General features: G+C 36.2%; 2 protein-coding genes across 7 annotated transcripts in view; one reads left to right on the top strand and one right to left on the bottom strand.

The window, feature by feature from the left end:
- The window catches only part of KCNIP4 (potassium voltage-gated channel interacting protein 4), a 402,031-nt gene extending 401,677 nt beyond the window's left edge, over nucleotides 1–354 (top strand). For all 5 annotated transcript variants that reach the window (XM_050896300.1, XM_050896299.1, XM_050896298.1 and 2 more), the window contains one exon: nucleotides 153–354. In XM_050896300.1, coding sequence (XP_050752257.1) covers nucleotides 153–200 — 48 coding nt within the window. In that variant the 3' untranslated portion in view covers nucleotides 201–354. The remainder of the gene's footprint in view (nucleotides 1–152) is intronic.
- Nucleotides 355–1,772: 1,418 nt separating this feature from the next.
- PACRGL (parkin coregulated like) lies at nucleotides 1,773–15,704 on the bottom strand. 2 transcript variants are annotated; one of them, XM_050896079.1, is made up of 8 exons: nucleotides 15,654–15,704; nucleotides 12,406–12,560; nucleotides 10,758–10,825; nucleotides 9,611–9,701; nucleotides 8,299–8,433; nucleotides 6,506–6,613; nucleotides 5,412–5,492; nucleotides 1,773–3,232 (listed from the first exon to the last, which is right to left on the bottom strand). In XM_050896079.1, exons 2-8 carry the CDS (start codon nucleotides 12,541–12,543, stop codon nucleotides 3,176–3,178), a joined length of 678 nt encoding a protein of 225 aa, XP_050752036.1. In that variant the 5' UTR covers nucleotides 12,544–12,560; nucleotides 15,654–15,704; the 3' UTR covers nucleotides 1,773–3,175. The 2 variants fall into 2 exon arrangements, with proteins under 2 accessions (XP_050752036.1, XP_050752035.1); XM_050896078.1 differs by lacking the exon at nucleotides 15,654–15,704 and adding an exon at nucleotides 15,206–15,378.
- Nucleotides 15,705–19,203: the final 3,499 nt, after the last annotated feature.

The raw sequence follows: 19,203 nt of genomic DNA, 5'->3' as shown, positions 1-19,203 counted from the left end.
CCTTTTTCTGCTAACAATTTCTCCAAACAAGCTGAAAAATAATGTTGTCATTAACTAAAATACAGTTAGTTCTACCCAATTTCACTATAGATAATGGCCAGCTACATTTGTAATGGTGTATGATTTTTGGTTTTTTGTTGTCTTTTTTACAGGATGAGAATATAATGAGATCCATGCAGCTCTTTGAAAATGTGATTTAACGAAGACATTAGGTCTACAACTAATGGACAAATATGAGCTATTCTGCAACATTATCTAAAAGATGGATTTCCCACTTTATCATAAATAAAATTACTCAGCTTTACACTGAGACATGTATTATGCAAATAAATTTTTTATTATCAACTTTTCCCAATAAAAAACCTTTCTAAATTATACAATTTAGCATTTCAACAGTGGCTACTTAGTTAACAAGATTGTTCTGAAAAGTCAGGTTTTTACTCCAAACCCAAACAAAGTAAGACCTGACATTATGCAGCTTTATTCCAACCCCTAGATAAAATAGATACTATCACAAGGAGATTAAGTAAATACTCTTAGTTTTGCTACTCATTTGTACTGGATTAAGCTCCAGGTGTTTGAGTGTATTTCTTAAATCTTAGCTTCTAATTTATAGAGGCATTACCATGTGTTTTCTTTTCACATTTGTATGGTGTAGTCCTCATTTTTTGAATAATACTTTGAGTTAAAGTGCTATAATCAATGTGCAATGCACATCTTGCTGCAATTGCCTTCTACCTTTGACTTGCTTTTCTCTTAAAAAAAACAAAACCCAAACCTAACAAAATAGATAACTTGAGAGGAAGAACTGTTATAGAATAAAAAAAAGAAATTGCTTATAGGTAGATTTACTCCCTAACAAACACGAGTAAGCTTCTATCAATCACACTTACCTAGTAAATCTGCATTTAATTTACCATGACATGAATATCAGGAGTCCTACATACTGTATTTCTAATTCTTCTTGGATGCGTCTGCAAAGTTCTTTGCTTAAAATTAAGGATCTTCTGACTTTTAATTTTTTATGAAGAAACCTTAACTGGATCCTAACACTGTTTTCATGAGTGTGTGTCTTTCTGCTTTTAATGAAGAAAAAGGCATGAACTTCTTTTGAAACTGCTCAGAATGAATATCGCTATGTAGTAACATCTACTAATAATGACTCCTAGACAGGCTAACGTCTGTTTCAGCTTTTTGTAATATCTTTAGATCTGAGACAGAATCAGGAAAAAAGTGGAAACTTCAGCTATATAATATCATCTATATGTGATAAATGCATTACATTTTTTTTAGGATCATTTCTTCATTAAGATTGGAGCTACTTTAATTCTGAACCTAGAAAGATTTTTCTAAAAAAGTATATACCTAAAATATAATACTGCCCCCCATCCATGTAATTTTTAAGACATATTGTCCACAGAGTTTATGCCAATACTTCAAAATAGGTGAAATGCTATCAGAGATGGGCCAATCTTCATCGTGACATTGCTGCAGAAAATGTGAAAGAGGATTAATGAAGTAGAAAGAATGTTGCAAGCATTCTTTTGCAAAAATAAATCAGGTATCTATTCTGGTGTAGAGATGGGACATTAGAGGCATGTTGAAGGCTGCTCTGCTATCACCAGTGTAGGATAAGAGTAGTACAATACATGTACACCTGAAATCTGCTGTAGCGTGTTTGTGTAAACTAAATGTGCACATTTTGTAAAAAAAAAAAAATAAAGTAAACATGAAGAAAAACAAGCAGCATGATTGATTTTTTGAGTTGTTAAACAAAGACTTGTATTTTTTCAAATTAAACATTTTTGCCAACAAAATTAATTTTTTTTAAAAAGCTTAAATACATAGATCTTGACTTAGCACAGTTCTGATCTCAGCAGAGATCTTAGCACAGTCTGGAAGTAAATTTAATTTAGCCAAGCAGTGGTAATTTTCCAAAAATTCTGAAATTGCTTTCACATGACAGACTTTCTTAATACCTTATGCAACAACATCTTCTGATGACACAAAAACTCCCTTCCAACAACTTTGAACTCCAGAATTGAATTTTCCTCAGGGGAAAAAGTTCTATGGCAAATTTTGTTACTTCAGTCAGCTCTCCCTCACAGAGTAACTCAAATACCCATAACATCATGAACACTGAACAGTATTTATTACAAGTCCTGTTAGGAATTATTTTGCAATCAAGTTCAAATACGTTCATGGACAAATGCTGCACCCTACAAGGCTTGACAGCCAGGTAAGCTGGCTTCCGCAATCTTTTTATTGTCTTTAACTCATATTTTTTTCATAGCTTCCATGTTCAGAAGTTTTATTAGCTTGTCTGGAGCTGACTTCACAAGCTAGTCCCAAGCATATCTGTGGCATTACAGAACTCAGTGCAAAGGGAGCACGGTTGTAAATACTCCAAGTTGCCTCCTTCATCTTGCTCACATTCAGTAGGCCCAAAGCTAACTGGAACTAATTAGTTGAGCAAAACCTGGGCTGTGGCTCTATGGAGCAACCTGATGCCTCTCCACTGTATTCTCCAGAGCCTCTCCAGCTTCTCAAAACGATGTGCTGAGAATGCACTGGGCAAGTTCAGTTTTGCACCATATGCTACCTGTTTAGTGCGTTCAGCTTCATACCTTCAAAAGCTGACTCTCAAGAAGTCTAGATGAGTCCTCATAGTTCTACGTCTAACCCAGTAAGTCCTGATGAACCCATCTGCATCCATCTGTGCCTGTGGCACAAAATAAGTTACGTGTTTCAAAAGCAGGTATACATATGTAATTTAACACCAAGTTAGTTACTATTTAAGTAATTACAGCCAAATTATTTTGCATCACACATGTACAAAACATATTAAGCACTACAGATATATTAAAGGAAATTGTAATTTACAACAAAATAAGAATCAATATTTACTCTGCTTTTGAAATAATAGCCAGTTAGTCAATGTCATCATAAGCACAATGCATATGCAAATAGCAGCCAATACAGAGAGAATTATTTTAAATAGTCTTCCATAATTATGTATTCACAAACTGATAGGACTTTTCCCACTCTCCATCATGCTGAAGAATTGTGATTATTTTAAGAGAATATATCATACCCCCAAAAAGTGTCAGTGATGTTCACAGGCAGTTTTTTTCCAAACTTCACCTTACAGTACAAATCACTACAGTTTTCTTGTTCAAGAGCAGACAGAACAATAGGTTGGAATTTTAGATTTGATGATACCCACAGTTGCCTGTTGATGAAAATAAAACAAATTTAAACAAAATAAGGAGCATGAGCACTACATATGAGAGTATTCATATAGTCTCTATAAATTGCATAATTCACAACTTTTACTTTGTTATTATTAAACAGTAGAAAACTAAAAAGTTTTGCTGAGAAATTTTCTGTCAAAAGGGCTGAAAATAATGAACTGAAAAAATGGAACATTGTGATAACTAATGCTGGAGAGTAAATATCCAAGAGAAGAGATATGTAAACTCATACCTAAAACTGGGCATAAATATAGACACGAAATAATAAGGATTTTTAAATAGAGGAGTGATATTCTGGAAGGAACTTCCAATAAAAGTAAGAATCATATACATTATAACTCATTTAGAATAGAAATTTGATAAATTCATTAGTTGGATTATATAATATTGCTTGTAATCACAATTTAGGAGGTTTTTCCCAGTTTTCTGCTTTATCTTATTAGAGTATTTTTAAAAGACACACACAAAGACCTACTCACAAAACCGGTAAGACTGCAAGAAATCAGGGGACAGACAGAAGAATTAGAGGTTAATGAGTCGCTGGATTAGTTACATTATCTAGACCTAAATTTTCAGAACATCAAGATGAGACGTAATTTTCCTTTTCTTGTCTCACTATATATAAATGAAAAACTCTCCTCCTTCTTTATTTGTTGTGATGTTTGTCAAGTCTGTAATACGAACACTGCTACTGCCCTTAAATCAATATGAGCACACAAAAAAAAAATGAAGTGGTGTCTACTGATTATTTGGGTGCCTACTGATCAAGGCACACAAGCTCAGAACTGGTAGACCTATATTTATGGTCCCTACTCTTTAGGTTATTCCTATTCTTTACGAATGACCATTTAATATAATACATGCAAGTGTTCATAGGGTCAAGAAAGCAAATATTTTCTCTTCTAGATGAATATCCAAGCCAATACTCTCTTTTTTTCTTCTCTCCTCCTTTCTGCACAATGTACACCACAACAGAAAATGGCAACAGAATGTTCAGCAGAAGAATACTCTGCCATCTATTACTTAAAGCACTTTTTTGATTTATAGCAATTGCAGATCTAACCTCTGGGTTAATCAAGGTGGGCTGGAATGTGAGTATCTGATTTCCTCAGTAAGTGACCTAAACAATAAGCTATTAGCGGGAATGGGAAGGCATCATCAATAACAGCAAAAAGTATCTTTTAGCAAGAGTAAATCCTGTTGAGAAAAGTATTTAGGCTCACAAATAGGAACATGAAGCCTGCATCCCAGGCATATTGAAGCAAGACAAATATTCAGCCTCAGTCAGGTGTCAGTACTCCAGAAGGGGCCAGAAGCCATTTACTAGTTGCCATTTGGTGAATTCCTGGATCACTCTTCATAGGCATCTAGCCTACCCTATGGTCTGTACAAGAAGCTCACATGCCTTACTCAGCATAAGCATCTACTTTCTAAGTGCTGCAATGCCTAACTTGGAGTAAGGACTTGTATTAGGCATCCTGGATCTTACCCCAAGCAACTAACACATTTGTCACACCAGTTCAAACCCTGGAAAAAAATTTAGACTTTCTAGAGAAATGAAGAATTTTTAAGAAAGAACAGCAACTATCTCATTTAACCACTAAATCTGCATAAGCTTCCCACCAAGGACAATAAAATGTTCCAAGCAAATATCATGGGTAGGGATCCACATGGATGCACACTGGCTCCCCAAAAGAGTTCTCCTGAATGGGCCTTGGTGTGCTGTGCTGTAAGAGTCCAGCCATGCAGCTTCTTATGTAGGTATGGATCCCTTAGAATATTTTACTGAGACATACTCCTGTATTTTCTGCTCAGAGATTAAAACAATGAACAATACAGATGAAAAGTGGGAGACAAAAAAATGGGAGACAACAAAACCTAACTGGCAGAATATGGATTACCCAGAGTAGATTTAGTGTCGTTTCTATTACCACTCAATACGTCAGACTAAAACAACTATTTTACTATGGACTGGAACACAACTCTGCTGATTGCCAGTGCAAAATCCTGTGTTTCATGCAATATGAATAGTTGTGGCATGTAAAAACAAGTAGTTTTCAGAATGGGGTTCTTAATCTGAAAGCCAGAGATGGAAGTTGTTTTGGCAAAATTGCATTCAAATGTGCAGATTACAGAATAATCATCTGATCAACTCACCTTTCCACCATATTGCTCCAACTTTTGTAAAGTAACAGTAATTTTTTCTCTAAATTTCTTGTCCATTAATCTCCTTGAAAGCTATTGGAAAAGCAAAATAAAAAGGTTTGTTGCACAATATAGTACAATATATGCAAACAGGCCAATATAATTTTATTTTATTACTTTATTTCATCTTATCTTTGGAAAATTAAAGCTGAAAAGAAACATCACTTTATAGCTTGTAACTGATGTCAAAGTATGGAACTCAGTCAAGGCAAAAGGAATAAAATGTTAACTGATGAGAAACTCAAATTCAAAGAAAGCTCAACTGTTAGCCAAAAAGATACTTATTTTAATTTTTTTTCTTTTAGTAAACAGATTTTAAAGAGGTATCAACCTTAAAAAATAATTCTTAAACTGCTGTCCATATGAAAAGTTAACACATTTTTCACGTGAACTCAAAGAGATTTATTATAGAGGAAATACTTTAAAAAAAACTACTGCAATTTCTCTTTTCTGCGTTGGATGTCTAAAAGGTCCTTTTATTTTGCTGTAAAAGTGCACTTTGGAAGTAGGGTAAACGAAACCATGAAAAGCCTGTCTGACAGAGGAAGGATGTCTACAGAAGGACTCAGTATGAAAACACTTTCTATAATCCCACTCTAAGTTTATTTAATGAAAACTTCCTTGTGCAGAATTCCCATCTGAAAGAAGTGGGAATATTTGTTTATGTTAATCTATTGAAACTTTCACAGATTTTTTAAAATAGTCACACTTAAAATGCAAAAGTCATTTTGCAATAAACATAAACTTCCCTTCAAAACATAGCATCTATTTCATCTCAGGCTTGAAGCTGGATCTTTTTTAAACAGTAGAGACAACACTTCCATTATTCTCCAATTTACGTTACCAACAGTTTTTGGACCTTGCTAGAACTTTATAAGTCACCATATTATTAAAGAATGATGGACTTACACAGAGAAATATATGAAGTAACGTTTTTCATGGAACTGTGGAGTCCTTCATTGTATCTGTGCAATATTATAGTAAACTTCTCAACAAAAGTACCATAAAAATACAGATGATTTTTTACTACAGCATTAAAAACTTACATTTGTGAGTAGATGCTTAAGATGATCATTAAGAGATGGGCCAACAACAGCACTCAGTTGAACTAAAGCATCCAATCCCCTTCCGAATACTTCATCATCCGAATGGGCCTTCAGAGGGGAAAAAAGAAAATCCTGTCAGTAATATTCAGACAAACGCACAAGTTCTTCAGAACTGCAATCTCTACATTATTGTATACAGTATTTTTAAAAATTAAAACTTCTGTGCAACTGCTAATTGTTATAATGTTACAAGTTTAGAAATACAAGTACAATATGACTGAATATTAGTATCTAGAGGTAACATTTAAAAACAGAAGTATATTTTTAACGCAGAAAACAAAAGTATCCACAAAATGTCAGTGAAACTCTTGCATTTCTTCTGAGACAAGGAAACTAATAATTTATTATTGATGAAATAAAAAATTCGGCAGGCAAAACAAACAGTTTACTACACCAACAATTTCAGTGCTTCACAGCATTTTAGAAAGAACCCTTCAAATGCGGATATGTTGAAACTGGGAGACAACATTTTAGTTACAAATGTAATGAATTCAGGGTAATTTCTATGTAATACATAACAATAATTGTCTTTGTTGGAAAAACACAGGAGCCAATGACTTTCTTGCTCAATTAATTTAGTCCCCTGCCACCTACAGCTCTGTCACCTGCCAGCAATTATCAGGCTCTTATCTACTTCTAGGGTGCTTTGTCATCTTTATTACTCCCACTGGAAGGTTCTTCTATACCTGAGTTCTCTAATGGTTTAGTTATCTCACTCTTCCTTTAGCAGAGAAATTGATTCATAACAATTTCTTTTGTTCTTGTACTAATACTGACCTTTATTTAAACAGTTATTTTTCCACTCTGACATTTGGGCCCTGAACTTTTTTTTTTAACTAGAAGTCATCGACTGCTTGTGTGGTAGTTTTAACAAGACTTTATACCAAAACAGTGCAACAATGAAAATTATCAGACGAATAACAGTAGCTGGAAGAACAGACAAGAATAATTTTTCTAATTTTGTCTTCCAAACTAAACCAAAGATACTGATAACACACAATTCTGATCTTCTATTACACCTCTGATCTGAGATCACAAAGAATTTTCAAACTTTCACCCATCTCTATAAAACCAGAACTGAAACACAGCTAGATTAAAGGACAGCAAGTAGCTGAACCAGAAAAGGGCTCTGAAAGATACGAAAAAAATCCAAAAGATATTACCTTCGAGGCCAATACTTTTACCTCTCTTTATTTTCTGAAGAAGTAGAAAAGTTAAAAACATTTTAAAAATGAAGAATATGACCTCGAACATTTTAACTGTATTCTTCCCTTTTCCTCATTGGCATATTCTGTTTTATCTTTGTAGCATGTTTTGAATTTTTAAATGTAACAGATGACTATTTATTCCCACATCTCCATTTTACTTCACATCAATTTTTTTTTTTTTGCGTGTTATTATGTGGATATATAAAAACACCACCAATATATGTATTTATTTCTGCTTATATTCAGATCTTTAATAGAACATTTCCACAGAATTTGCGCATAGCTACTGTCATACAGCTGTCCAAGGAGTTGCCCATCTGAATTTACAGTTAAAGGCATATTTAGCTACTAAACCCAAGGCAGAGTTAACATGAGAAAAAGAAACTATTCCCACCCCCCAAACCCCAAACCAAAAGCCCATGCAACAGATTTATCACATTAATATTTTCCAGGCAGTCCTCACCAGCACAAGAAAAAAAAAAACACCAAACCCATTAAAATCTCTGCATGAAGAGTAAGACATACCAATGCAGCCTTTAACACTGGAACTAGACGGGGCAACAAGGGAATTGCTTTTTCAGTAGCACCTTCAACCATAAGTAATTCTTTAAAACCCTCCTTTGAAACAAATGTATAGGGATGTTTTGTCTCTCTTAGACCCTGTTGCAAATGTAAAACATGTTTGCTTAATAGTGAGCCTTCTTTTAAACAGAAACACATTAAAAAGTTCCACATAGCAGCAAGATCACGTTTAGATTTTGTTACATCAGTTCAAAACATAAAATACACTAACTCCACCATGTGGATCCATTGAGTACAACTCTGCTCATAGAATATTCTTATTCATTTTTCTTTTGGAACATTGAATATTAAAACTCACATTATGAATACTGCCAATTCAATCAATATTTGTACTTCATTACCTTTAATCTAACTACCCAAGGTAATTTTTCAACAAGACCATGAACAAGAATAGGCTATATTTGTAAATGGTTTTGGTACCCTGAAGGGAAGGAAAAAAAAAAAAAAAAAAAGGTGAACTGTGGAAGGAAAGACACCCCTCACCACACACCCCCCTCTGCAACACCAAAAACTTGTAGATGTTACAAATATGCACTTCTAGTGAAGACCTGACTGGCAGAACTCAAAGATATAAAGCCCTATGGCTGAAGTCTTTCTCCTTTCCATAATAGGCCCTCTAAGTTACTTTAGGAATTGACAGCTTTGTTTAATCTTAAAAAGGAAAAAAAAAAAAAAAAAAGCCACCTCTAGAGTATGCACTTTATTCCATCTGCCACATTGGATTCAACATTTATTTAGACTCCTGAAACTTATTTGGTGATAAATGTCACATATGATGCTGAGAAAACAGAAGCCTGAACATAATGTATAGTATTTCTCTTTCACTTATTTACAGGATCCTATTTCCACTGTATTAGTTCAATTTACTGAGGAGAGCACTCTTACTTCAATAGGTAGGCTTTATATACAAAAAGAATCAAAACAATTTTGTTTATAAAAGAACCTGCAAAGCCACAAATAGATTGCAGTACTTCATTCAACAGTTGGGAATCTGAGATGCAGTCTCATATTTGGCCAGTATCTTGAAGATTAAATAGCTCTACCTAGCTCGCCCAGAATGCTCTAACTAAAGAACTACAAATGGCAACATTCTTGACCATCTTCATTCATACAAGATCCTCACAAATGTTTTTTTCATATTTCCCTAGTAAGTGAGTCTAAGTTAGCTAGCTTAGCTTGTTACAAAATACCATTTGCAATTAGGAAATCCTGTATCCTTAACTTCATTAACTTTCATTCAGAAAATTGAGTTTACCTCTGCCAATGTTACAAGAAGAGGATCAAAGGGAACAGTTTCAGGAAGGCATTCCCATTGCAGTCTGTGCTTTACTGAGCCATGCACTAATCTATATAAAGGATAAAGTTTTAACAAATTAACATATAATAACACATAATTTATTGCTAACACTATTCACTTTAAATATGTCACCAATTGGTTTGCAATATTACTATAATGTTATATACACAATTTCAATACATACTGCTCTCCTTAGTGAAACATACAATGGTATTTAACAGTCCAATTATAATAATTCCCAAATATGGCAGTTTTCAAAATTCTGCTCCCAATCACATAGAAATCAGAAAATAAAAATCATAAAAATTATAGATGCCTCTCATACCGACACAGAAGATGCTCCCTTTACAAAGTTACTTATTTCGATAAATATCAAGAAACATTTTCCTCAAATAACAAATCAGTTGCAACTGAAAGAAAATCATATTGTAATTCATCAGTTACTCCTAAGATACATGTAAAGGCTATGTATTAATGATTATTTTATACATGTATATACATGTATTAATCATTACTTAATTTTTGTTAAGTAATTCTGCATCCAATTGACAAAACACTAAAGTGCTTATTGTCTAGGCAAATACATAACAGACAAAAGTAACTTAAAATACCACAAACTATTACTTATAAGTAGTTTTGTTAATATCTGATATTGCTGACAACTACAGAATTGGAATATTCAAGACAATGTTGTCATAATACTTACCTCAGACAAAAAAAGACTGCAAGATATCTACTTACTAAAATGGCACTAATTTTATTATCTTTGTTAGTAGGGAGAAGTAAACACCATTACCTGAAGAAATCAACTTCTTTCATGAAAGAGGTTTAGCAAACCAAATCTGCAAATACCTAGCTATTCTTTAAAAATGCAGCTTCAGTATTAACATAGCATAAAAAAAGAACCAAAAGAAGACAATTTCAGAGACATGGAAAATTGCTTTCTGCTTTGAAAAGAGTTAAGTATCAGAAATCTTTTCAGAAATGAATGGAATCAAACAAACTAAACTAACTAAAAGATCAAACACGAATAGATGTATTTCAATTTGTGTAATTCTACCTAAACATAATATATTTAGTAAAAAAATAAATAAAACCAACACACCTGCATGGAATGCCACCTTTAGCGTATATAGCAGCAAATGCAGAAGGTGGTCGAGAATAAGTACCAAACTGTGAGGACAGAAAAAAAAAACCCAAAATCATTATTTATTCATAACAGTAACGTTTGATAACTGTTATGAATATGTTAAAACTGCAGTTTACCAAAAAAGGAACTTATGATTCTAAATCATATGATTCTAAAACTAATCAAAAAAAGAACTGCAGATATGGGGTGGAAAACTATATTTGGTACATTTATCAGAAAACCGTTTTTCAGAATTGTCTGGCTAGGAAGTTTTGAAAATGAATAAATAATGTAGAATCAGTACTCTCCTGATGGAATACCCTTATTTTTCTATTTTCTCTTGCAAATCTTAACACTGAAGTCTTACAGCTTCTCTCCTTAACAGATTAAGGACCTCTCACTTTCCTGATGCTCTTATCATTGTTATATTGGTAACATGCAGAAGAAGGCAGATTTACTCCAATTCCATCTTGATCCAAGTAGAGACAAAAGTAAAAGGTGGCAAGATGTGGGAGAAACACCAAATGTTGGGCAAGATGGTATGAGGACACTAGAAATCAGCAGGGAGGTTCATACTGGGTGAGAATCTAGGAAGGACTCACTAGAGAAGGAAACTAGGACCTTCACGGCAGGAAAGCCTGCAGAAAGTTGGTTTTTATCATATACCTGCTTCTTATGCATATGAACTATGATATTCTTTATTAGCATGATCATTCAATGCTACTTCCCAGATTAAACACCTTATCACAAAGCATACAGCAGGAAATACCATGAAATCTTAATTTTTATTTTTCAAGTGTTTGAACCTACATTAACATTGTTAAAATTGTGTGCATGATTTGACGATGACTTGGCTTAATTAAGTCATTGCACTACTTGCAAAAAGGTTTCAAGAAAAAAAATGCCCACATGAAAGTATTCAGCCTCTGTTTATGGTGAACTAGTATCTCACCAAAGTACTCCCGCATTTAGTTCATTTTCCAAAAAGTCTGTGACATTAGTAATTATTTGGCTGATATGGCCCAGTGGTGAGCTATAACTCACCCACTCAAAGCTAGTTCTGCACGCGCAGGACTTCCGTGAAATAAACAACTCCTTTCATCAGTCTTCTCCTGAGAAGCCAAATTCTTCCCAAAGTACTATGTATTCACAGTACTTGGGAGTTTCAAGTAATGTTCACTAGCAATTAATTTGCTAGATTTTATGAGGTCTTGAAGATCTTCAGGATGCTACCTGATTCTTGGTTTCATTGCATAACTGAGATCAGTTCCTTTAAAGCAGCAGGTGCCAAAATTTATAACTACACCAAAAACCCCCAACCTTTTTTAACTCTTAGCTCTAAATCTCTTTTTAGGGCAAAAGTACATAGAAAATAAAAAAGTTACCATCCAAGCCACAATTGTACCAAAATCCCCTTTTTAAAAAAAGTAATAAACACGTTATGCCTCAGGCATTTGAGCTTAGAAATTAGGGAATGTATGATTAATAACAAAAGTTTAGTTTAAATTTACAAAATAGGACCAGAAGAAGCATGTCCTTCATGTATTTCATAAAGTAAGGGAATTTCTTCCAACAAGAGATCTGCTTTAAACAAACAAACAGAAAACCCACCACCTATACATACCGGATCAATAGTTTTAGGATTCAGCTTGTCACTAGGCTTTGGCTGTGGTTTAATTGCAGGTTCTGGAGAACGTGGCAAAGGAGATGTCTTGCTTTTCTGTACTGCAGTCTTTGGTTTTATTTGGATGCCTGATGACATCCTTATAACATTGCTTCCTAGGACAGAAAAAGATTAGAAACATAAAATAATTTTCATTCCTATATGACAGAATATCAAGAGTTAGAATTCCCAGGTCCAAAGACTGACATGAACAATCAATCAAGAAAATCTGAATAAGTGTACTAGAAAAGAAACGCTTATTCTTATATATCCTACGCAGTGCATGGGATAATTTTGAGTCTTTTCACTCCGTCTTTCAAATGCAGACATTTCCTAATCCTGCGCTGCTCCCCTTCACTTCTGTACTTTGGGACCTGCAGCAAAAGTGAGATTAGCTACAGTCTGCCTTTTGGGTAGCCTACAGAAATCTGAGCAGCATTATGGTGCTCAGCAGAACAGCCCAGAGTGAAATAGGCTGGTTGGGTACAGTTACAGCAGAAGGCAGTAACAATCTGAGGAATGGGCAGGATGAAGGAATGAACAGAAGAGCAAGCAGATTCAGGAAACAAAAACCAAAGCAGAATGAATAAGAGAAGAGAACAGAAATGTAAAGCAGCAAAGAAAGAACACAGAAAATGAATTCCAATTCCAGTAAGAAGAGTGAAAGTATTTTGTTAAAAAGAATGCAAAAATAACTTTGTGTGTACATCCTTAAGTAGTGATTTAGGTACACATATCTTCTAAATGTTAATGCACCAGCTACATGTTACTATATATGTATGTAATTGGGTTAAAATGTCCCTAATAAAAATAGTAGTCTACTGCCTATTTAACATACCAAGCTTGACATTATGATGAATAATATAAATTATTCCTGGGAAAAGACAGGTTTTCAAATGTTAATAAAATTATAAAGTATGAAAATGCTAGTTTTGAATATTATTAATGTTCAGTAATTTATGCTGTGGTGTACTCTGGATGGAGAAAACAATTAGTAAATAAGAAATTACGTTCCTTTAGTAAACAAGAAATGACACTATATAGAAATGAAAACAATAGCAAGCCAGTTAAATAATACACATAAACAAACATTGCCACAAGGATAAGCAGGGTGCTTACCATCCAGCCATCACCTTTCTCAAGTTGATGACACCTGTTTTTGTCAACAACATGGTTAAATTCCAAATACTGAGATCAGGATGAACTAGAGAGGCAGATTTTTTTGCCACGGTACTTCCACGCCCTCAGCTCTGTAAGCCACCTGCCCTAATCTCTGCCAGAATCTTGTACATGCAGTCCTTGTTTAGCTTGGTTATTCTAATTCTTCCCTCCAAATAGAACTTCCAGTCAGGTACTTTTGTCATTATCTAAATTACTAAATCTTTAGGATTATTTCTGCTTCTGGTAAGAAGTGATAAGGTCCCAGCACTTGTGTAGATATGCTATGTCCTTATGACTTGTAGAAAGAATTAAATGTGGTGCCTAAGTTTTACTGAATGTTGAGAAACAACATATAATAATGATTACCAAATTAGCAAAAATACAAGTACAAAGCAAAACTAAAATTGAAAGTTTAAATCAATACTTCTTGACTGATGATTTAATCAGAACTAGTGATTCAAATCAGTTCACCCACTGTACATCTTGTTTTCTCTTTCCTACCATTTTCAGAATATGGCCTGTCTGCAGTGACAGTCTTTTTAAAAGAAGAACTATTATACTACATTTAGACAATTAAGTCTCTTCAGAACACACAAAAACTTACATGACACTTATGGGAACTATTCTGTTTTTAAAATGCAAGTCATTACAACCAGAAATAATTTGAAGCCCTAAAAGACAAACAATAACATAGAAAGAAAATGTACTGATTTTATAAGTGCCAGCTTATTATCACAAAACTCTAATCACATTAGAGTTAGAAAACACATTTTTAACTATGAGAAAAATAAGAATCAAAATGGTTTTATACTATAAAAACACCAGAGAAGTTCTTGATATTAGTGTTATATATCACAAAATAGTTCTATCAATGTCAACCTTTGAAATGTACAATTGCTCATAAGGTGAACAGTCATCTTGCTAATAACAACATAAATATTTTTCTCAGAAAAGTATTCAGAAGTAATTCAGATGTATTCAAATTCTTTTCTTTTCCAAGAAGTAATCAAGATACATGCCAAAGACTTTACTAAGGTTTTAACTAACGACAAATTCTAGATAGATTTGAAAAGTCACTGGTTGTACCATCAGAGAAAGTAAACAACAAAAGGTGTGACAACAGGCAAGAATGATGTTAGCCCTTTGGGACAAAAGTAAAGATAGGAGTAGAGGACAGTGATAATGGTTTTGTAAAAACGCAACTGAGATAACACGCCTATGTATTGGCAGAGGAGGAGGTGGCAGAGAGCGGAAAAAGGACTTTTCATAAGGAGGTCTCAGTCTTCAGAGCAAGATGAAAGTTCTTGTGTAGTCAAGAGCTAGGAGAGTCACACGCATTTGTAGAGAGATCAGACAGCAGAAGTATGGTTGTGAATCAAACAAGTGACATACAAGGTTTGATACAGAAGTGAACCATCCTACTGGCAGATGACAGACTTCAGGCAAAGGACAGAAATCTTTAAATAGAAATAGAAAAAGCACCTCTAAAAGACATCTTTCAAAGGAGGAAAAGTGCGGCCTGGAGTTTGGGTTCTAGAAGTCACTTAAGAAAGGTGGAATGAAAGTAACCAGGATTTTAAAGGCGAGGTTGCTCCCTTACCCTGGTGAGTGTCAACTCTCCCGGAGTGCAGCTAGGGCAGAGCAAGAAAGAGAGAAGGGGCATCAAGGACCGTAACCGCCGAGAGGCTCAAACAGCAAAACTCCCGCAAGTTACCACAGAGCCGCCGGACCGACGCTCACGAACACCGTGCCACATCAAAAGACCCAGCGAGACGACGAGGAGGGACCCGCACGCCCCTCCTCGGGCCCCTCTCCCCTCCCCACAGCTCCCACTCGCTCGCGGGAAAGCCCAGATCAAGGCGGCCAGAGGGGAGCGCCGGGCCGCTGGGCAGCGGTATTCCCCCTTCTTACGGGCCCCTCGGGAAGGGCGGCCGCGCAGTGCCCCGAGGGCTCCCTGTGGGGCTGCAGGAGGGGGCCCGGCGGCGACACACAGGACCCGGCCCAGCCCGACCCAGCGCTACCGGCCGGCCGCACCGACACCCCCTGACCTGGCGGGCGGGCAGCTGCGCGCCCGGCGACGCTTCCTGCCGGTTGCCAGGGAAACTACGGGCCGCCGAGAGCCCAATCTTCCTGGGCAGGCCGAGCCCGAGGCGGGGGCGGTGCGGCGGGAGCATGCGCGGCGGGGGGCGGGCGGGGCCGCGGCGTCCCTCAGCGGCGCCCAGCCGCGGTGCCGGCGGGGGTGGCATGGCTGCCTCGGCAGCCTGGGCTTACCGTGGGCGTCGTGCCGCTGTGCTGGAAGCTGTGGTGGCGGGTCTGCCGGGCCAGCTTGGCCGCTGGGAAGTGCCGAGGAGCTGAGGCACTGTCTATAACTAATTAAGTTCAGTGCTTGCTGAAGAAAGAGTGAAAATTAGATTAAAAGGCTGATTTTTTCCAACCTACTTTCTATGTTTGTGATTAGAATGAGGATGGTCAACTTTCAGGTGACATTGCCACTCATTTTTATCCACTTCCGTAATAGCTTCCCAGGGAGAACAGGATTTGGGAAATAAATACCTTATTTTGCTTTTTTTTTTTAATGTGACAAAAGTTTGGCTTTCAGAGACGTGGCCACGTTCCCATTTGTGATCATTTTTGTTCCAAATACAATGATAGAAGGTTAATTTTTAGTTTCTTTGTACAGATAACCCATTCATACAATACTGAAATCTCTGTCACAAATACAGTATTTATTCATACACCATCACATCTGGTAACGTGGTAAACGACCTTTTGGGTAAAAATGTACATTTTTTTCTTCTGTGGACCCTATTAATCATGAGAGTGCTTTCTTGCTTTCTTCAAGAGATGTGTTTATTTTTTCATGCACTCAACAATATATCTCCAAGATGTTTTCTTGGTTTGCTTAAATTGTGTGGGATACAATCTTTCCACCGTTGCATTCTTTCTCACTTCTGTAATTTTTAACGAGGAACTGAATGGGACTTTAGAAGTGGTTAAGAGAGGCCATTCTGTTAGTTTTCCACAAAAAACCAGGAAAACGCACTGACAGTGTTGAAAAGTAGTTGTCAACTCTTTGAAAACTACCATCAGCATTAGATTTTGGCCAATGCTGGCATTTCATAATTAGTTTTATCCAACATAAATAGTTTGTATCTGCCAGTAATGGGAAGTTGTAAGGGAGGACATTCACAGAGTTAAAATAGGGCTGCGTAATTGAATGCCTTTGAAATGCATTAGTGCAAGAGACCTTTTGGAAATACAGAAGGAAAAAATGATAAAAATAATGCTGGAGAAGGGAAGATTTCTGTTTTATTTCAAAGTGTTTTTAACTAAACCCAACAGACATTACAGTACTTTCACAAAAATATTTTACTGTTCCACAATACTGAAGGCAACAGAGGAATGGATGTCTTTTTACCCATAAATTTCACAGGCTGGTAAATGATCTCGGAAAAATCCCATATTTGTAAAGCAGACCATGCAAGTCTTTGAAAATCATACTACAAAATGCAAACCAGCATAATCATCTCCATAATGAGAAAAAAAGAACTGCTTTTCTGAGCAAGGTTTATTTTCAGTTCAGTGTTTTAGTATCATTTTATACATATATCTGCTATAGTTGCTTTGTGAGTACAGAACAGACTACAGCTACATTCGAGTGTGGAAGAAAGTAGTAGCACAATTCCTAAGTCAGTAGGAGGTATGAACTGCTGCGTTGCACGAAGCAAAATACCACAGATCTGCTCTGTGGAGTCAGCAACTCCCACTGAGTTCCTGGAGGCACAGAAACGACTGGGTTATAAAAGGACAAGTAAGACTCCAGTCTCTGCCAGAGCAGGGCTTAGTTCAGAGTTCAATCAGTTTCCTGAAAAATGCAAAATAAAAGTGTTACGTTACGGTGGTGTATATGGTACGACAGGGAGTCCTGCTGTACTTTGAACATTGAATATACGGACTGCACTGCTTGCCTTGCAGTGAGACGTGATGTGTGACATCAAGGTCTGAGAGATACTCGCTGAATTGTGGCTGCCTGATAGACGTGTGTCCCTCCATTTCATGTCTTGGGGCATTTCATCTCTTGAATTGGGAGAAATCGCTACATCTGGCTCTCAGGGAATTGCCTTCATGCAAGGCTCTTTCAGCCATGAGGTCCTACCCAGGGGTGCTGGCCTGGCTTTGGTGCAGCACCAGCACGTCCCTCCCCATACTAGGGCACTCAGCACAAGGCATCACGGCGTGCGTGCAGAGATACACGCTGGCCCTGTGCCCACGTCTGCAAGGCTCAGGCACCTGAGTGCTGGGAACCTGCCGGTCTTGGGTGGGCTTGACCCTCTCATGCGGGAGCTTAACTCTCCCACCCCCGTGGGAGGAGTACAGACTAAAATGATCCTAAATTCCTAGAATAGGGTAGATGAAACTACACCCTTATAGCTATCTTTTTCTAACTTGCATGATATTTTAAGAGTTAGGAGAAGAGAAGTCTGAAGGTTAAACACATGTTCAGTCCCTTCTGATTCCTACAGTACAATCTTAAAATGGTTTTTATTGCCCTTTTCCTATGAATTTGCAGATCCTTTGCTCCTTGAGTAGCTTCCTCATTATTATACCTGGCCTTGGATTTTCTGAGATCTTGCTGAATATTGACATGGGGAATATCGGTCAAAATACTTGTAATAAAATGTGTTTGTTTAAAATAAAATACTTTTCATACTGTGTCCCACTATTTTTGATAGTTGTAATAAGAACTAGTCTGTGACATTTTAAACATCTTTGGTGGATGGACAATTTAGAAGGAAAAATACTGTAAGATCTATACTGTGTCTAGATCAACAAAACATGACAAATTTCTCCCTCGTGACGATACCACTTCGTAGTCTTAAATATGGTGTCATGAGCTACTATTATTACTGTATATAATGTATTTTTTAGTTTGTTTAACTGCCATAAACCTTTCTAAATGCTTGAAAATAAGTAAAAGACAAAAATATGAATAATTTCCAAGGAGTTTTTGTCATGAAAAGAAATGCGGTCACTTACATGTATGTGAGTGTGTTCAGGTGAGCATATAGAAATCTGAAAATGAAAGCTAACTCTGGACGTTACTTTTTCATAATAACAATACTCAATTTAAATGGAACCAATGATTAATTATCACTGCTGATAAAACCAATATGCAATTTGACTTCTTTTTTCATTAGTCACAGTTAAATAGTTAATTACTGAGGGGGAGGAGAATTCACCAAGGCAAAATGGATTCTGAGGCTTATGAAATTAAAACTGAGGCTTACTGGAATATGGCTAAAAGAACATGACATAAAACAGTCGTGTTAGATCTTTTTGTCTGAGGATACTTATACCTTTGTTACACTAATTTGTTTGGTATGGTTTAGGCTTGGCATTTGGCCAGTGCCAGTTGGGAAGTGGTGGGGAGAATATTTCTTCACAATTACAGACTTTTGAATGTGGAAGGGAGTTGGTACTTGAATTTTTGTCATCATTTCATTAATATACATTTCCCTCTCTATTTGTAGCAGCCTTTTTGTTAGACAATAGGTGTTTTATACTGATTTGTTTGCTATATTTTGCTAAATACAAGAG

This window comes from Gymnogyps californianus, chromosome 4, assembly GCF_018139145.2.
Source record: "Gymnogyps californianus isolate 813 chromosome 4, ASM1813914v2, whole genome shotgun sequence".
Classification (NCBI taxonomy): Eukaryota; Metazoa; Chordata; class Aves; order Accipitriformes; family Cathartidae; genus Gymnogyps; species Gymnogyps californianus.
The sequence above is the reverse complement of the archived record's forward strand: the minus strand, read 5'-3'. Positions and strand labels throughout refer to the sequence as shown.

Excerpts from the sequence above, each read along its gene's own strand:
- PACRGL (XM_050896079.1), bottom strand. The coding sequence starts at position 12,543 with ATGTCATCAGGCATCCAAATAAAACCAAAGACTGCAGTACAGAAAAGC. Across the intron at positions 10,826-12,405 it reads ATCCTAAAACTATTGATCCG|TTTGGTACTTATTCTCGACC; the intron begins GTATGTATAGGT and ends CTGTCCTCACAG. Across the intron at positions 6,614-8,298 it reads CAGTGTTAAAGGCTGCATTG|GCCCATTCGGATGATGAAGT; the intron begins GTATGTCTTACT and ends TCCCCTCTGAAG.